The sequence below is a fragment of the Lagenorhynchus albirostris genome, chromosome 20 (genome assembly GCF_949774975.1).
Source record: "Lagenorhynchus albirostris chromosome 20, mLagAlb1.1, whole genome shotgun sequence".
Lineage (NCBI taxonomy): Eukaryota > Metazoa > Chordata > Mammalia > Artiodactyla > Delphinidae > Lagenorhynchus > Lagenorhynchus albirostris.
This window is the reverse complement of record NC_083114.1, coordinates 36,796,666-36,815,069: the sequence shown is the minus strand read 5'-3', so window position 1 is coordinate 36,815,069 and position 18,404 is coordinate 36,796,666. Positions and strand designations below refer to the sequence as shown.

The following is an 18,404-nucleotide window of genomic DNA, read 5'->3' as shown; positions in this document are numbered from 1 at the left end:
GCTAAAAATAGAATCTGACTACTAGGGAGAATCATGTCCATATTGATGGGAACCGGGTTATTTTCCCCTCCCCTTGGGGCTCTCATGACCCTTAACCATCTGCGTCAGCAAAAGGCATCCTTCCAGGACTGAAAAGGCCAGGGAAAAAGTTGATAGGAAACTTACCTTGCTTGGGCACATTCCTCGTGAGTAGGCTCAATGACATGGAAAAGGGAGCAGGTAACAGTTGAAGGAGAAAAAAACTATAGAATACCAGAAAAGCCATTTACCTGGAGAATTTTTTTCTCCCCACTTTCGTTTTTACTCAGTGACATAATTCTTAGTTTTATTTCCTGACGGCAAAAGGAAAAAAACCCAACCCTCAAAAAGGTCAAGACCACGTCCCTCTGTTGTCGGTGATTTGTTTCTTTTTGTTAGGTTGAAAATTGTGTAATGAATTTGATGACGCTGTCATTCTTTAAAAAAGGAAAAGAAAAGAAAGGGGAGCGAGTAGGACTGTGGGCCTAAGATAAGCTGACAAAATGGAGTTGTTAGACCTGCGCGGTCTCCTAGGAGTTTCAACTCGCCCAGGAAACAACAAGAGTCGGAAGTCGATGCAAAACGCAAGAGGTTTATTGAAGGCCGGTGCACCGGGGTTCCTTGGTCCTCACGCAGGAGGTCGAAGAAGGAACCCTTTTGGGCGCGAATATGTCAGTTTTATAGGTTCCCACTTCCCCGTATGTAAATTATAGATTTGGTTGTGTTCTCCTGCTGATTGGTCCCGGCTTAGGCTCGGACCAGAGAGGGAACTTGTCCCCAGCTGCCTGATTGGTCTTTGACAGACACCTTTTTTACATTTTGTTATCTCCCTCCTTCTCGGAAGGGGGCCGGACATCCTGGAAATTCACCCATTGTCTAAGAAGCCCCTATTGTCTGGAGAGTTCTTAATCATTAGCTGGAACAATGTCTCTCGAGTCCCACAGAGTCAGAGTGGTTCAGCCACACTATAGCACTGAGACATCCTTGCTCTCCTAGAGAAAACTCCATTTGTTAGTGGTGAATCTTTCATTTAGGATACCACTGTACTGTATTTGCTAGTATTTGTTTAGCATGTTTACATCATTATTCATCTATACCTACATTTGCATCGCTGTAAAACATTTTTTTAAATATTTATTTAATTTATTTATTTGGTTGTGCTGGGTCTTAGTTGTGGCTCGCTGGTTCCTTAGTTGTGGCACGTGTGCTCCTTAGTTGCGGCTTGTTGGCTCCTTAGTTGTGGCATGCGAACTCTTGGTTGTGGCATGCACGTGGGATCTAGTTCCCTGACCAGGGATTGAACCCGGGCCCCCTGCATTGGGAGCCTGAGTCCTAACCACTGCGCCAACAGGGAAGTCCCTAAAACTGGTTTTTATAAATCGGCATTGAGTTGTTTACTTATGAAACATGGATTTGGGACTTTGTTGAGTACATAGGCCTTTGACAACTTCCTCAATTTTTTTTCACTTTTACAGATCTGTTTAGGTTATTTGTGGTTTTCTAGAAAGTCATCTCTTTCATCTAGCTATTCAAGATCTAGGCTTCTTGTGTTGCTCATCTTCTATCTCCTCTCCCTTCTCTCCTCCCCTCTATTCTCAGTTCAGGGGACCAGGTTTAACTGATCAATATCTCTGCTTCCCGATTCCTGGGAATAAGTTCTGGCTGATCAGCCCAGCTCAGAGGTGTCCACCCTTGGTCCAGTCAGCCATGGCCAGGGGAGCATCGTGTGGTACAACTAGACTCATAGGTGTCACCTCTGTGGGTCAGGAGAAGAGTCTTAGAGCAGGGAGGTTATAAAGTAGGCAGATATCTCAAAAATTTTCTCCTCAGTGCTTAGATTTAGCAATTATTTCATTTCAGGTTTCTTTCTAATTTGCCACTTTCCATTTGCATTGTTATTAAGTCCTTGTTTCTGCTTTTCTTAGATTCATTTTGTTATCTATTTTCAAACTTCTTATTTGATTGTTTAATTTATTAATTTTATGTGTGATCAGAAATTTGTATTTAAAGCTTCAAATTTTCCTCTCAGTGTAGTTTTAGTGTGTTCCACAGTTTTGTATGTAGTACCCTCATTAGTTTTATATTTTTGTCCTAATGTTGTCCTTGATTCAAACACTTGCTTTGGAAAGCTTTAAAAAAATTTTTCCACATTGTTGGGAGAGGGGGCTTATTATTACAGGTTTCATTTTGATTGTACTTGTCAGAGTGTGGAGTGTATAATCTGAACGATTTCTACTTTATTATGGTTTTCTTTGTGTTCAAATAAGTGGCCCATTTTTGTAAATGTTCTAAAAGCTCTTTAACAGAATATGAGTTCTATAATTTAGTTGCTCTATTGCTTTATATATTTTTGAGACTTGATCCGTTAAGGACTGAGATTTTAGAGTGTTAGATGTGAGAAGGTTACAATCTATGACTGTCTTCGTATTTGTAATCCTTCTCCTTCCATGTCCTGCCATTCTTTGCTTTGTGTGCTTTAATGCTATTATCTAATGGATAAAGGTCATGACCTCTGCATCTGTTTTCTGGATCATGCATGTGATCGTGATAAGTGATCCTTTTGGTCCCACTTAATAATTTTTTTGCCTCGAATTCAACTGTGTTGACATTAATATTGCAAACCTTACTCTTTATTTCCCCTTGGGCTCTTTTTGCCTTTTTTTTTTTTTTTTTTTTTTTTTTTTTGCGGTACGCGGGCCTCTCACTGCTGTGGCCTCTCCCGTTGCGGAGCACAGGTTCCGGACACGCAGGCTCAGCGGCCATGGCTCACGGGCCCAGCCGCTCCGCGGCACGTGGGATCCTCCCGGACCGGGGCACGAACCCGCGTCCCCTGCATCGGCAGGCGGAGACTCTAAACCACTGTGCCACCAGGGAAGCCCCCGCCTATTCTTTTATTTCTGATTTTTTATTGAGTCTCTCTGTTGCAAATTGATTCTTTACTCTTCTATTTAACAGAAATCAATCTTGCTAAGTAGTGTAAGATACAGGTTTAACTGACGTTTTTCCTCCAGTTACTGTTCCCGTCTATATTACACAATCAAGTCTTTTTTGTTTACATAATCAAGAAAAATAACTTTAACAGCCTTTGCTCTTTTGTGTCCCAACAGCTGTAGATGTCTGTGGATCCTCAAGATGCCGGTCTTACTCTTGGTCCTGGGCATTGTGTTATTTATGTTCAGAAGTGTATACCTTTATACACAGTCCAGTAACCACAAACCACGGCTCCCTCACCCTGCTCCGGCTGCCGGGATGCTGAAGCTTCTACCTAAGGAACATGTCAGGAGCCTCTTTGCCTATGATGGAATCTGGTGAGATAACAAGTTATTCCACCTTGGTCTGACCTTTCCTTCCTGTGGCTCACAGTGTCCTGTTGTGCCCACTTTACAGCCAGTTCCCTACCTTCCTGCACCTGTGTTGATTGCGAACGTGATTCCAAACCACGGAACCAGGAAAAGGCTTGGTCTGCAGGGCATGGACTCTGTTCCCAGCGAACGAAGTCCCTTACGATTTTGGAGGGCCTGTTTAACCCAAACCACAGGAAAGATGCTGCCTTTCTGTCCCTCTGGCCTCCTCTTCTGGTCGGGGTTGCTGAGATGCCACTGACATTCCTGCGATTCTCAAGTTTAAAGAAGCTTGGGGAATTCCCTGGCTGTCCAGTGGTTAGGACTCTGAGCTTTCACTGCCGGGCCTGGGCTCGATCCCTGGTCGGGGAACTAAGATAGCACAAGCCGTGCAGTGTGGCAGAAGTTGGGTGCAGGAGATGACTCAAGAGAGGGGGCCTTTTTTTGGATTATAAAATTTATTTTTTATTATTTTATTGGAGTCTAGTTGATTTACAATGTTGTGTTAGTTTCAGGTGTACAGCAAAGTGATTCAGTTATATACAGAATATTGTGTAGAGTTCCCTGTGCTATGCAGTAGCTCCTTGTTGGTTATCTATTTTATCTATAGTAGTGTGTCTATGTTAATCCCAAGCTCCTAATTTATCCCTTCCCCCCACGTTTCCCCTTTGGTAGCCATACGTTGGTTTTGAGAGAAGGGCCTTCTTGCCCTTTCCCCTTCCTTCCCCTCCCTGTGTCTTTGGGAACAGCCACTGCTGGCATTCTAGAGTCTCAACCCAACCCAGATGGTAGCTATGGGAAAGGAGAGTCTGAGGGGAAAAACACACTGGCTTAGGCTTCAGGCCCCGCCTTACCCACCAGCCCACCCACCCAATCCGTGACCTTAGTCCTCATCTTGTTCTAGGCTCTTCCCGAAAAACCAGTGCAAATGTGAAGCCTCGGGACATCAGGGAAGCTATAACTTTGAGGATGCCTATGGCCAGAGTGACCTCCTTGCGGTGAAAATGAGGAGACAGGCTGAATTTGAACACTTTCAGAGGAGGTAATGCAGACTATGAGGGCTCTTGGGCCCTGAGGTGGAACAGAAGCTCTCCCTACTGTCTCCTGAGGGTGGGGGTCCAGGGAGAGAAGGAAGGCACTCCCGCTCTTGCAGGGTCCCTGGAAGGAACTATTAGGAATAAACCAAGTAAAGAGAATTGAGGAAATAGTCCTTCAATAAAGATTTATAAAACTTGGGAATTCGGGCTTCCCTGGTGGCGCAGTGGTTGAGAGTCCGCCTGCCGATGCAGGGGACACGGGTTCATACCCCGGTCCGGGAAGATTCCACATGCCGCAGAGCGGCTGGGCCCGTGAGCCATGGCCACTGAGCCTGCGTGTCCGGACCCTGTGCTCCGCAATGGGAGAGGCCACAACAGTGAGAGGCCCGCGTACCACAAAAAAAAAAAAAAAGAAAGAAATTCTTCCCTACGTTGGAGCCATAAAGATACTCTCCTCTATTTTTTTCAAAAGTTGCACGTTTGGTTCTTACATTTAGATACTTATGTGTGGCATGTGAAGAGGACCTAATTTTTTGTGTATGGAGAGCCTGTTGTCCCACCACCACAGACCTAGTGGTGCAGCCGCCTACTGCTCATACAGCCAGCCGTTCACACACCCACTTTCATGCATGCAGGGGTCTGAACCTTTCTTAGGTCACATCGATCTATTTATCCTTGGGCTCATTCCATAATGTTTCCATACACTTTATAACAGGTTTTGTATCTAGTGGGGATAAATCCTATACTTCAGGATGACTGTATTTCATTTAGCAAACTTTTCTCAGCCCTTCTTGGTCTTTTACTTTTTCATTAGCGTTTTGGCATCAGCTCATCAAGATCCTCCAAAATCCCTTGAGATTTTGATGAGAATTTCATAGAATTTGTAGATTAATTAGAGATGAATTGACAGTTTTATGAAGTTGAATATTCCCAACCATGAATCTGGTATACCTCTCCATGTTATAATCTCCATGTCATAGTCTCTTCATAGGTTCTTCAATAATTTATTTTCTAGTTTTATTTGTAAAGGAATTGCACACTTCATTGGATTTAGTCTTAGGTACTTTATATTTCTTATTGCTTTTATAAATTGGATCTTTTTCTTCTACATTTTAATTGGTTGCTGTTGGTATATAGGACATTAGTGATTTTTGAATGCTGAACTTACACAAGCAGCATCGTTCTTGCACTCATATTAGTGATCGTTTTTAACATAGAGTCTCTTGAACAAATAATAATTTTTGTCTCTTCTTTTCCAGTTCTTATCATTTGTTTAGTTTTCTTGTCTTACTGCATTTTGCTAAAATCTGCAGTACAGTGTTGAATGATGGCAGTGGTAGCAGGCGCTTTTGCTTGTTCCTGAGTTTAAGAACATTCGAATGCTCTACCATTCATGTTTGCTGGGTAGGAGTGTGGTAGATGTGTCAGGGTAAGAAAGTTTCCTTCTTTCCTTCTATTTCTGATGTGGACCATTTTTTTTAAAGTCTTTATTGAATTTGTTACAATATTGCTTCTGTTTTATGTTTTGGTTTTTTGGCTGTGAGGCATGTGGGGTCTTAGCTCCTCGACTAGGGATTGAACCTGCACCCCTTGCACTGGAAGGCAAAGTTTTAACCTCTGGACCACCAGGGAAGTCCCTTTCCTTCTATTACTGCTGCTAAGAATTTTTCTATTTCTACTTTCTATTTCCTTGCAGAGAGTTTTTATATGAATGAGTATTGAATTTTATCAGATAAATTGTCTGTACCCATTGAAATAATTTTTCTCCTTTAATTGGGTTTATGTAGTGACTTACATTATTGATTTCCTGCTGTTGAAATTGTTCTTGTATTTCTGGAATAAACCCATCTTGATTGCAATGTATTAGTTGATTAAATGCTGAATTAAATTTGATGCAATTTTATATAGGATTCTTGCACCTGTATTCAAAACTGAAACTATTTTTTCCTGTAATGTCCTTGCCCAGTTTTGTTATCAATATTATACAAGTCTCGTAAGACAAGTTGGATAGCTTTCCTTTTTTCACTGTTTGCTGAAGTGAATTGTAATAAAATAAGAATAATAGGTCTCTTGGAGTTTTATTACAACTTATCTGATCCTTATGTCTTTTTTTTTTTTTTTTGGTCCAAGTTTTGGGGAAGGTGGTTAAGGATGGGAATGTGGATGGGAAGGAGTGAGAGAAAGGGAAGAAATTTAAAACTATCAGTTCTGTGTCTTTAATGGTTATTGATCTGTATGTACACTGAGTCCATTTTTTAAATGTTTCTGTAAAGTTGTCTTAAATTTGATGTAAATTGCCTATTTTCTTTTTTTGTCATAGAGCTGTTCATAGCATTCTCTTATGTTTGTTAAAAAATTTTAAATATCTGAAGTCAGGTCTCCCTTTTGGTTCTTTACATTTATCTTCAGTAATTTTAAGTTGGTTTCATATCTAAATATTCTCGTTTCATTTATGCCTGTTTTTGTTCCATATTTTCTTTTTCATATAGGTGATTCTGTGATTTGTCACTTTAAAGATTTTAAACATTCTCATTTTAAATCCTTTTCAGCTTCCTCTATGATTTTGTCTATCTAGAGTGGTAGATACACACTGTGCAGGGTCGATTTGCTGGCTGTAGTTTTCTTTGAGTGTCTTGGAATTTTTGCTGGTGGCTCATCTTGAGTAGGAGGCTTTTGCTTGTTTGTTTCATTTTCTCCTCTCTCCTTCTTTCTCCCTCTTTTCTCTCTCTCTGTCTCCTGATTTGTTCCCATCTCACAGCTTTACAATTGCTTCTATTCCCACTAGCCCAAGATTCCTAGTCCATCATTTCATACCGGAGTGTTGGGGTCCTTGTTCCCTAGTGATACTGGCATCACTGAAGAGCCAGTTGCTGGGCCTGAGGGTGGCTTGGTGCAGGGCTTGGCTGTGATGTGGTGTCATCTCTGCACCCAGAGTTGTGTACAGGGATGATGGATGTTTGGGGTTCCTTGCCCAGCAGGTAGTATGTGGTGAGAGATGGAGGGAGTGCAGCCTGGCTTCAGTGTGTGGCTTCTAGCAAAAAGCCTGGCTGTGGACCCACATGCCTTATGAGACACTTTTATTCCATTAAAACACTCAGACTTGGCCTCCCAGCCTCCTCTGCTGTTCTGACCTCAGATTGCTGCAAGCCCAGCTCCAGCTCTGCTCACAGCTGTTGATATCTGTTCTTGGAAGAAATGTTGTCTATTTTTGAGCACAGCTATGTCTGCATTTTTCTTTATCATTGCTATGTGTTTGGAACAATATGGAATTTCAAAGCAAAATTCTATACCACCAACTTGCCTGGGAGTCCCCTACCTTGACCACCTCCTATGGTAATTCAGGCCCCTGATTCTCTCTTTACTATAACAAAAGAACCAAACTTATCATGTGGCCTGAGAAGAGAAAAGGTAGGAGAGGATTCATTTGCCATGCTCTTGAACATGATTTACTTGACACTTTCTGTTACTGAGCCCTTTCCAGATTCTTGGGCAGCAGCAATACCATAGAAATGAATATCGCTTCTGCAAGACTCTTAAGCACGCAGAGCTTTTTATTAAAAGAGATAGTTTGTGCACAAGAGAGAAGGCAGGAGACAAGCCTCTCGGACAGCCTCATCCACCAGAGGGCAGACAGCAGAAGCAAGAAGAACTACAATCCTGTAGCCTGTGGAATGAAAACCATATTCACAGAAAGATAGACAAAATGAAAATGCAGAGGACTAAGTACCAGATGAAGGAACAAGATAAAACCCCAGAAAAACAACTAAATGAAGTGGTGATAGGCAACCTTCCAGAAAAAGAATTCAGAATAATGATAGTGAAGATGATCCAGGGCCTTGGAAAAAGAATGGTGGCAAAGATCGAGAAGATGCAAGAAATGTTTAACAAGCACCTAGAAGAATTAAAGAGCAAACAAACAGAGGTGAACAATACCATAACTGAAATGAAAAATACACTAGAAGGAATCAATAGCAGGATAGCAGAGGCAGAAGAACGGATACATGACCTGGAAGACAGAATGGTGGAATTCACTGCTGCAGAACAGAATAAAGAAAAAAGAATGAAAAGAAATGAAGACAGCCTAAGAGACCTCTGGGACAACACTAAAGGCAACAACATTTGCATTATAGGGGACCCAGAAGGAGAAAAGAGAGAGAAAGGACCCGAGAAAATATTTGAAGAGATTATACTCGAAAACTTCCCTAACATGGGAAAGGAAATAGCCACCCAAGTCCAGGAAGTGCAGAGAGTCCCATACAGGATAAACCCAAGGAGAAACATGCCGAGACACATAGTAATCAAACTGACAAAAATTAAAGACAAAGAAAAATTATTGAAAGCAGCAAGGGAAAAATGACAAATAACATACAAGGGAACTCCCATAAGGTTAACAGCTGATTTCTCAGCAGAAACTCTATAAGCCAGAAGGGAGTGGCATGATACATTTAAAGTGATGAAAGGGAAGAACCTACAACCAAGATTACTCTACCTGGCAAGGATCTCATTCAGATTCGACAGAGAAATCAAAAGCTTTACAGACATGCAAAAGCTAAGAGAATTCAGCACCACCAAACCAGCTCTACAAAAAAATGCTAAAGGAACTTCTCTAAGTGGGAAACACAAGAGAAGAAAAGGACCTACAAAAACAAACCCATAACAATTAAGAAAATGGTCATAGGAACATACATATCGATAATTACCTTAAACATGAATGGATTAAATGCTCCAAGCAAAAGACACAGGCTCGCTGAATAGATACAAAAACAAGACCCATATATATGCTGTCTACAAGAGACCCACTTCAGACCTAGGGACACATACAGACTGAAAGTTAGGGAATGAAAAAAGATATTCCATGCAAATGGAAATCAAACGAAAGCTGGAGTAGCAATACTCCTATCAGATAAAATAGACTTTAAAATAAAGAATGTTATAAGAGACAAGGAAGGACACTACATAATGATCAAGGGATCGATCCAACAACAAGATGTAACAATTATAAATATATATGCACGCAACATAGGCACACCTCAATACATAAGGCAATTGCTAACAGCTATAAAAGAGGAAATAGACAGTTACACAATAGTAGTGGGAGACTTTAACACCTCACTTACACCAATGGACAGATCATCCAAACAGAAAATTAATAAGGAAACACAAGTTTTAAATGACACAACAGACCAGATAGATTTAATTGATATTTATAAGACATTCCATCCAAAAACAGCAGATTACACTTTCTTCTCAAGTGCACACAGAACATTCTCCAGGATAGAGCATATCTTGGGTCACAAATCAAAAGCCTCAGTAAATTTAAGAAAACTGAAATCATATCAAGCATCTTTTCTGACCACAACGCTACGAGATTAGAAATCAATTACAGGGAAAAAATGTAAAAAAAAAAAAAAAGGAAAAGAAAAACATGGACGGTAAACAATATGTTACTAAATAACCAAGAGATCACTGAAGAAATCAAAGAGGAAATCAAAAAATACCTAGAGACAAATGACAACAAAAACATGACCATCCAAAACCTATGGGATGCAGCAAAAGCAGTTCTAAGAGGGAAGTTTATAGCAATACAAGCCTACCTCAGGAAACAAGAAAAATCTCAAATAAACAATCTAACCTTACACCTAAAGCAACTAGAGAAAGAAGAACAAACAAAATGCAAGTTAGTAGAAGGAAAGAAATCATAAAGATCAGAGCAGAAATAAATGAAATACAAACAAAGAAGACAATAGCAAAGATCAATAAAACTAAAAGCTGGTTCTTTGAGAAGATAAACCAAATTGATAAACCATTAGCCAGACTCATCAAGAAAAAGAGGGAGAGGACTCAAATCAATAAAATTAGAAATGAAAAAGGAGAAGTTACAACAGACACCGCAGAAATACAAAGCATCCTCAGAGACTACAACAAGCAACTGTATGCCAATAAAATGGACAACCTGGAAGAAATGGACAAATTCTTAGAAAGGTATAACTTTCCAAGACCGAACCAGGAAGAAATGGAAAATATGAACAGACCAATCACAAGTAATGAAATTGAAACTGTGACTAAAAATCTTCCAACAAACAAAAGACCAGGACCAGATGGCTTCACAGGTGAATTCTATCAAACATTTAGAGAAGAGCTAATACCCACCCTTCTCTAGCTCTTCCAAAATATTGCAGAGGAAGGAACACTCCCAAACTCATTCTATGAGGCCACCATCACCCTGATACCAAAACCAGACAAAGACACTACAAAAAAAGAAAATTACAGACCAATATCACTGATGAATATAGATGCAAAAATCCTCAACAAAATACTAGCAAACAGAATCCAGCAACACATTAAAAGGATCATACACCTTGATCAAGTGGGATTTATCCCAGGGATGCAAGAATTCTTCAATATATGCAAATCAATCAATGTGATAAACCATATTAACAAATTGAAGAAGAAAAACCTTATGATCATCTCAATAGATGCAGAAAAAACCTTTTGACAAAATTCAACACCCAGTTGTGATAAAAACTCTCCAGAAAGTGGGCATAGAGGGAACCTACCTCTACATAATAAAAGCCATATACAACAAACCCACAGCAAACATCATTCTCAATGGTGAAAAACTGAAAGCATTTCCTCTAAGATCAGGAACAAGACAAGGATGTCCACTCTTGCCACTATTATTCAACATAGTTTTGGAAGTCCTAGCCACGGCAATCAGAAGAAAAAGAAATAAAAGGAATTCAAGTTGGAAAAGAAGTAAAACTGTCACTGTTTGCAGACGACATGATACTATACATAGAGAATCCTAAGGATGCCACCAGAAAACTACTAGAGCTAATCAATGAATTTGGTAAAGTTGCAGGATACAAAATTAATGCACAGAAATCTCTTGCATTCCTATACACTAATGATGAATAATCTGAAAGAGAAATCAAGGAAACACTCCCATTTACCATTGCAACAAAAGGAATAAAATACCTAGGAATAAACCTACCTATGGAGACAAAAGACCTGTATGCAGAAAACTATAAGATACTGATGAGAGAAATTAAAGATGATACAAACAGATGGAAAGATATACCGTGTTCTTGGTTTGGAAGAATCAGTATTGTGAAAATGACTATACTACCCACAGCAATCAACAGATTCAATGCAATCCCTGTCAAATTACCAATGGCATTTTTTACAGAACTAGAACAAAAAATCTTAAAATTTGTATGGAGACATAAAAGGCCCCGAATAGCCAAAGCAGTCCTGAGGGAAAGAAATGGAGCTAGAGAAATCAGACTCCCTGACTTCAGACTATACTACAAAGCTACAGTAATCAAGACAGTATGGTACTGGCACAAAAACAGAAATATAGATCAATGGAACAGGATAGAAAGCCCAGAGATAAACCCACGTACCTATGGTCAACTAATCTATGACAAAGGAGGCAAGGATATACAATGGAAAAGACAGTCTCTTCAATAAGTGGTGCTGGGAAAACTGGACAGCTACACGTAAAAGAATGAAATTAGAACACTCCCTAACACCAATAAACTCAAAATGCATTAGAGACCTAAATGAATGACCAGACACTATAAAACTCTTAGAGGCAAACATAGGAAGAACACTCTTTGACATAAATCACAGTAAGATGTTTTTTGACTCACCTCCTAGAGTAATGGAAATAAAAACAAAAATAAACAAATGGGACCTAATGAAACTTAAAAGCTTTTGCACAGCAAAGGAAACCATAAACAAGAGGAAAAGACAACCCTCAGAATGGGAGAAAATATTTGCAAAATGAATCAACGGACAAAGGATTAATCTCCAAAATATATAAATAGGTCATGTGGCTCAATATTAAAAAAACAAACAACCCAATCCAAAAATGGGCAGAAGACCTAAATAGACATTTCTCCAAAGGAGACATACAGATGGCCAAGAGGCACATGAAAAGCTGCTCAACATCACTAGTCATTAGAGAAATGCACATCAAAACTACAGTGAGGTATCACCTCGCACCAGTTAGAATGGGCATCATCAAAAAATCTACAAACAACAAATGCTGGAGAGGGTGTGGAGAAAAGGGAACCCTCTTGCACTGTTGGTGGGAATGTAAATTGATACAGCCACTATGGAGAACAGTATGGAGGTTCCTTAAAAAATTAAAAATAGAACTACCATACAACCCAGCAATCCCACTACTGGGCATATACCCTGAGAAAACCATAATTCAAAAATAGTCAAGTACCACAATGTTCATTGCAGCTCTATTTACAATAGCCAGGACATGGAAGCAACCTAAGTGTCCATTGACAGACGAATGGATAAAGAAGATGTGGTACATATATACAATGCAATATTACTCAGCCATAAAAAGGAACGAAATTGGGTCATTTGTAGAGATGTGGATGGATCTAGAGACTGTCATACAGAGTGAAGTAAGTCAGAAAGAGAAAAACAAATATCGTATATTAATGCATATATGTGGAACCTAGAAGAATGGTACAGATGAATCGGTTTGCAGGGTAGAAATAGAGACATAGATGTAGAGAACGAATGTATGGACACCAAGTGGCGGGGGGGTGGTGGTGGTGGGATGAATTGGGAGATTGGGATTGACATGTATACACTAATACGTATAAAATGGATAACTAATAAGAACCCTCTGTATAAAAAATAAAATAAAATTCAAAAAATTTTTAAAAGAGAGAGGGAGAGAGAGAAGGCGGGAAAAAAGTGCCAACTCCTCGAGTAGAAGGGGAGAGTTGCTTTTATAACAAAAGGGAGGTTTGTCTCATGATCACGGATAATTTTCAGAAATCATCCAACTTCTTTGATCAGCAGCGGGTGGCTCCATGGTGGCTGTCAGGAATAGGGAGCCCTTCCGTGAGGGGGAAGAAATGCATGAGAATGCTCTGTAAGAAAGCCCAGGAACAGATTAGGCGAAAATTTACAGTTGAGCTTCTTGTCTTGTGGCAGCTAGGTATACTCTTAGTGGCACAGAGATAAAGTTAATCTTTTATTCCTGTGAGTCTGGTTTTTTTCCTCTGGGACTCGGGCCCCCAGGGCCTTTGTTCTTTAGTTTGCAAGGCTTGTTTACCCAAGACCGGTCTTTTTCCAAAATGGCTGTACTCTTGTCTCCCTGTCTCATTTCCACTCACTCCCACAGACCCAGGAGAAGCTGGGTAATGCTGCAGCATGTACTGAAAAGGGTTTATAGAATGATTTCTGATTTCTGTCATTCTGAAAAGTGGCTCTGCAGTCGGGTTCTCTTGCATTCACCCACAACAATAGGTGAGGGTGTAGCTTTCAGCATGCGTTAACTTCAGCTGACCCCACCGCACCAGACGACCCATGTGCCCCCAGAATGATGCAAGTCAGGACAGCGAGGCTTCCTGAAGACAGAGCTCTGACATCTACCCTTTCTTGCTCAGAGAGGAAGCTCAGAGACCTGGTGACCATTGCCACCAAAACTTTCCTCCGTCCCCACAAAATCATGACCATGGTCCGGAGCATTCGTGAGTATTACCCAGATTTGACCGTGATCGTGGCTGATGACAGCAAGGAGCCCCTGAAAATTAATGACAGCCACGTGGAGTATTACACCATGCCTTATGGGAAGGTATGTCCCTCCCAGATGGGGAGACACCCAGATCCCGGGACAAGAGGGCCCACAGTCAGGTTCTGCCCTGAATGGGGCTGCTTCAGTGGCCCTCCCAAGGCAGCAGGGGCCTGGCATGGGAGGGGAGTCCCCTTGCTGATTCCAAATTCACAGAGAAATCAGGCCCCTCTCCCTTTTCTGCATTAACAGGGTAGTTAATCTGCCTCTCCTCACACTTGGTGTGGAAACTGATTGAGGGCCTTCTAAGTGACTTGAGGTGTCCGACAGTCTAAGGTTTCCTGACATGCAGGTCCAACAGCAGAGAAACCTCTCATCCCTATAATTCCCCCCTCGCTGGAGCGTCTCTCTCCCCCATGCACCATCTTTCAAGCACACACAGGAGGAAGTGGATAGTGGATATTATACGTACCAGAGTGTCCCCTCCTCCAACAGCTTCCAGGCTGCATGAGGGGAAAGGGCGGGAGAGCCACAAAGACTCTCTGGGGTGAAAGGGGACTTCCATCGGTCATATTAGCCACAGGGCCAAGGAAGGACTTTCTGCCTTTGTCTCAGTCTTTGATCCAGAGAGCCCCTGTCCCTCTCCCAGTGTCTCTGAGACAGGGACTCCCTTTAACCCAGAGGTTCTCAGCCACTGTTTGTGGCGCAGCCTGCTTGTTGGGAACTGAGAAAGCTCCCAGGTGACGCTGATATGTAGCAGGGCAGGCAGCCACCATCTAACCTCACTCTACTCACAGGGTTGGTTCGCTGGTAGGAACCTGGCCATATCTCAGGTCACCACCAAATACGTTCTCTGGGTGGACGATGACTTTCTCTTCAACGACAAGACCAAGATTGAGGTGCTGGTGGATGTCCTAGAGAAGACAGAACTGGATGTGGTAAGGGAGAGTTGCTCGTTCTACCCCATTGCAATCTGACAAGTGAGAGGGGAAGGGGAGGAGAAAGGAAGCGAGGGAAGTATGCGAAAGAAGAGGAGGGAAAGAGAGAAGGGAGGGCAGAAGGGGCGGGGGAGGGCCCGGTGCAGGAGGTGAAACAGCACAGCTCTGGGTTGAGACCATCACGCGGGAATCAGACACACGAGTTCCGCTTCTGCCTCTGTTCTTACTTTTCTTTGAGCAAATTACACCAACACCCACGCCCAAAACTCACCGTTGTTCTGTTTTTCAAATGGTGTGTTTATTACTTCTACCTTCCTCCTCTCTGGAGCGGCCAGAGAAAGCGAGCGGGGCTCTGGCGCTGTCACACACCGTTACAAAAATGAAAATGGCACAAGGCTATAAAAGACTATGTGGCCTTAAGGACATTAAAAAAATAACAAAAACATCAAAAGTCAAGTCACATATAGAAAAGAGAAGAAAAAGGTGACAGTAATTAATAATGCTGCATTGTATTCTTGAAATTTGCAGAGATTACTAGGTAGAGGTGATAGATTTGTCAATTAGCTTGTGTGGTGATCTTTTCACAACGTATACATACATCAAAACATCAAGCAATTTTAATATGTCAAAGATATCTCAATATAGCTGTTAAAAAGAAAGAAAATGTATAAGAAGTAGCACAGTGACCACAGTTACTTCATACTCCAGGTGGACAGTCCCCAAAGCATCTGACTTGACTAAGATGTCTCTAGAGACCCAATCACAATAGCGTAAATGACATAGAAGGTGCAGTTCCCACCCGTGTAAGAATGCAAGCTGGCACTCGACTCTCCTTCCAGGGTCATCCTGGACCAGCTTCCTTCCCCGTTGTTTGTCCATCTTCGTGGTCCTCAGCTGTATGGTCGGAAGAAATGGGGAGAGGGGAAGTGAAGGACAAGTTCTCTTTTAAGATTGAGATCTTTATAAAAGTTGCAGACATCTGTTCTGAATCACATCCTTTCAGCCAGGACTTAGACACCTGGTCAGACCTTGCAAGGGAAGTGGGAAAATTTCATCTTTATTGGGTTAATTGGCTAGACTTTAATTTAGTCCAGTTAAAACTCAAGAGGGTTCATTTACTAAGGGGGGAGGGAAAGTACAGGTGATGGCAGACAATCAGACTGGTGTGCTACCCAGGGTGATTATGATGGTTCAGGAATAGATATAATTGCTTGTCCTGTTTTGTTCGGGCTCCAACAGCTAGATGCATGCATCTCCCACGAGTGCAGGGACGGGCAGCACAGAGAGGTGAGCCGGGAGCAGAGAACGGAACGAAGGCAGCTTGAGACAAACTACTGGCTGCAGGAAGTCCACACAGGGACCCCTGCACGAGCAGGCTGCCTCTTGCACCTAAACACCACTCCTTGTACTGGAAGGGAGTGAGTCACCTGGAAAGAGTGAGCCTGCTGGAGGGTAAACGGAGCAGAGTTGTCTGCCCTTTGGACTTGGTGTAAGTGTAGTGTGAAGGGTAGATAAAGGGTGTGATTCTTGTCATAACTGAGGTTCAGTCCAGGAAGGCTTCTTGACAGCAGCTACATGGATACTGAGTCTATTCTCTAATGTGGATTTCTCTGCCCACCGGCTAGGTAGGCGGCAGTGTGCTTGGAAACGTGTTCCAGTTTAAGCTGTTCCTGGAGCACAGTGAGAATGGGGACTGTCTCCACCGGCGGTCAGGATCTTTCCGGCCCCTGGACGGCTTCCCCAGCTGCGTGGTGACGAGTGGCGTTGTCAACTTCTTCCTGGCCCACACAGAGCGGCTCCAAAGAGTGGGCTTCGACCCCCGCCTGCAGCGAGTGGCTCATTCAGGTGGGGAGGCTGGAAGAGTGAGGAAGGGAGCTGTGCTGTGGACAGATCTCAGAAGCCTATTTTTTCCCAAGGAGGGAGGGCCGTGTGCCACTGCTCAGGGGAGCTTGTCCTTTCTCCCCAAAATGGGGAGCTCACCCTTTCTCCCTAAAATGGAGAGCTCGTGGTCTCTCTCTTTTTTTTTAGAATATTTATTTATTTACTTGGCTGCACTGGGTCTTCGTTGCGGCACACCGGATCTTCATTGCCATGTGCAGGATCTTTGTTGCAGCATGCAGGGTCTTTAGTTGCGGCATGCGAACCCTTAGTTGCGGCATGTGAGATCTAGTTCCCTGGCCAGGGATTGAACCCAGGCCCCCTGCATTGGGAACTCAGAGTCTTAGCCACTGGACCACCAGGGAAGTCCCTCGTGGTCTCTCTTGCCTCCCACCACCCTCTCTGCCTTCTTGTCTCCCCCAGGCTGTTCTGCTTCTCCACAACACCCTTCCCCTTCCTTTGCCTACAGCTCTGGCCCCTCCCTCTTTTCCCACCTGGCTGCTGCTGCTTCTTTTCCAGACATCCTCTCCTATGAAACTGCAGCTGGTGACCTTCCCCTCTCATTCCTCTCAGTCCTGGAGTCCACAGTTCCGTCCAGTTGGAAGCCCATCTGTGTCTCTCTACCCATATCACTGTCTGTCCTTCCAACTCAGTAGCCTGGGCAGGTGGCTTCACAGGGGCGGAAGCTCCCCAGGGGTATAAACTGTGTCCCCTCCCCCCGACTCTCCTCCCAGACCTGCAGTATGGCCCTGGGTCTCTGGCGGAAGCTCACCTTTGCTTCTCGCACTTTCCCTCTCTTGGCAGAGTTCTTTATCGATGGGCTCGGAAGCCTGCTTGTGGGGTCCTGCTCAAATGTGGTTGTAGGTCACCAGCCCCGTTCTCCAGTGGCGGACCCAGAGCTGGCAGCCCTGGAGAAGAGCTACAACGTATACCGGACCAACACCAAAGCTCAGATCCAGTTCAAGTTGGCTCTCCACTACTTCAAGAACCATCTCCAATGTGCCACGTAAAGGTTGTCCGGGCACTGGAAAAGCGCTATGCTGACCGGGTGCAGGTATCTAAAACAGAGGAACTGGTGGATGGGCTATCAAAATTTGAACTCTAGATAAGATGGACAGGGCAGATGGGTCTGGCTCAGGTACTGGAAATATCAATCAAAAGCTGAGGGTCATTAGAAATGGACCAATCACTGATCAGGGCAACAGAGACTGTATTCATTATTGTTTGTATGATGTCTTACCATTTATGAAACATTTGTACATATAGTATCTCACATTATCTCATTTCATCTCACACGAAAGAGTATATGATGGGTTGGTATCCTCAGTCAAAAAGATGGCTGCTGGGTCCTTGAGGGTTATTTGGTGGAAATTATATCACAGATCATCTCCAGCATATTGCCATCCACAGATTTTTTTTGGTCCTACCTTGTGGACTCAAATAATGTGAATAACCCAGGGTCCTTGCCTGGAGAAGGTGGAAGCCTGGTTCAGTTCAGTCCACTAGTGGAATCGGATCAGATGATGAGAGGCGGACCAGGCAGGCGAGGAGGGAGTCAGCTCACCTGGAGCCCGGCACATGGATGGGACGCAGGCAGTTGGAGGGATGAGATCCCTGGGGTAGTCCACTCACTGCTGGAATA

The 18,404-nt window shown here is 42.8% G+C and overlaps 1 protein-coding gene across 1 annotated transcript in view; it reads left to right on the top strand.

Moving 5' to 3' along the window:
• Positions 1–17,920, top strand: part of B4GALNT2 (beta-1,4-N-acetyl-galactosaminyltransferase 2) — a 41,947-nt gene extending 24,027 nt beyond the window's left edge. Inside the window, exons 3-9 of the mRNA XM_060135722.1 lie at positions 3,126–3,326; positions 4,264–4,401; positions 13,735–13,763; positions 13,822–14,009; positions 14,744–14,884; positions 16,510–16,729; positions 17,567–17,920. Coding sequence (XP_059991705.1) covers positions 3,151–3,326; positions 4,264–4,401; positions 13,735–13,763; positions 13,822–14,009; positions 14,744–14,884; positions 16,510–16,729; positions 17,567–17,772 — 1,098 coding nt within the window. The 5' untranslated portion in view covers positions 3,126–3,150 and the 3' untranslated portion in view covers positions 17,773–17,920. The remainder of the gene's footprint in view (positions 1–3,125; positions 3,327–4,263; positions 4,402–13,734; positions 13,764–13,821; positions 14,010–14,743; positions 14,885–16,509; positions 16,730–17,566) is intronic.
• Positions 17,921–18,404: the final 484 nt, after the last annotated feature.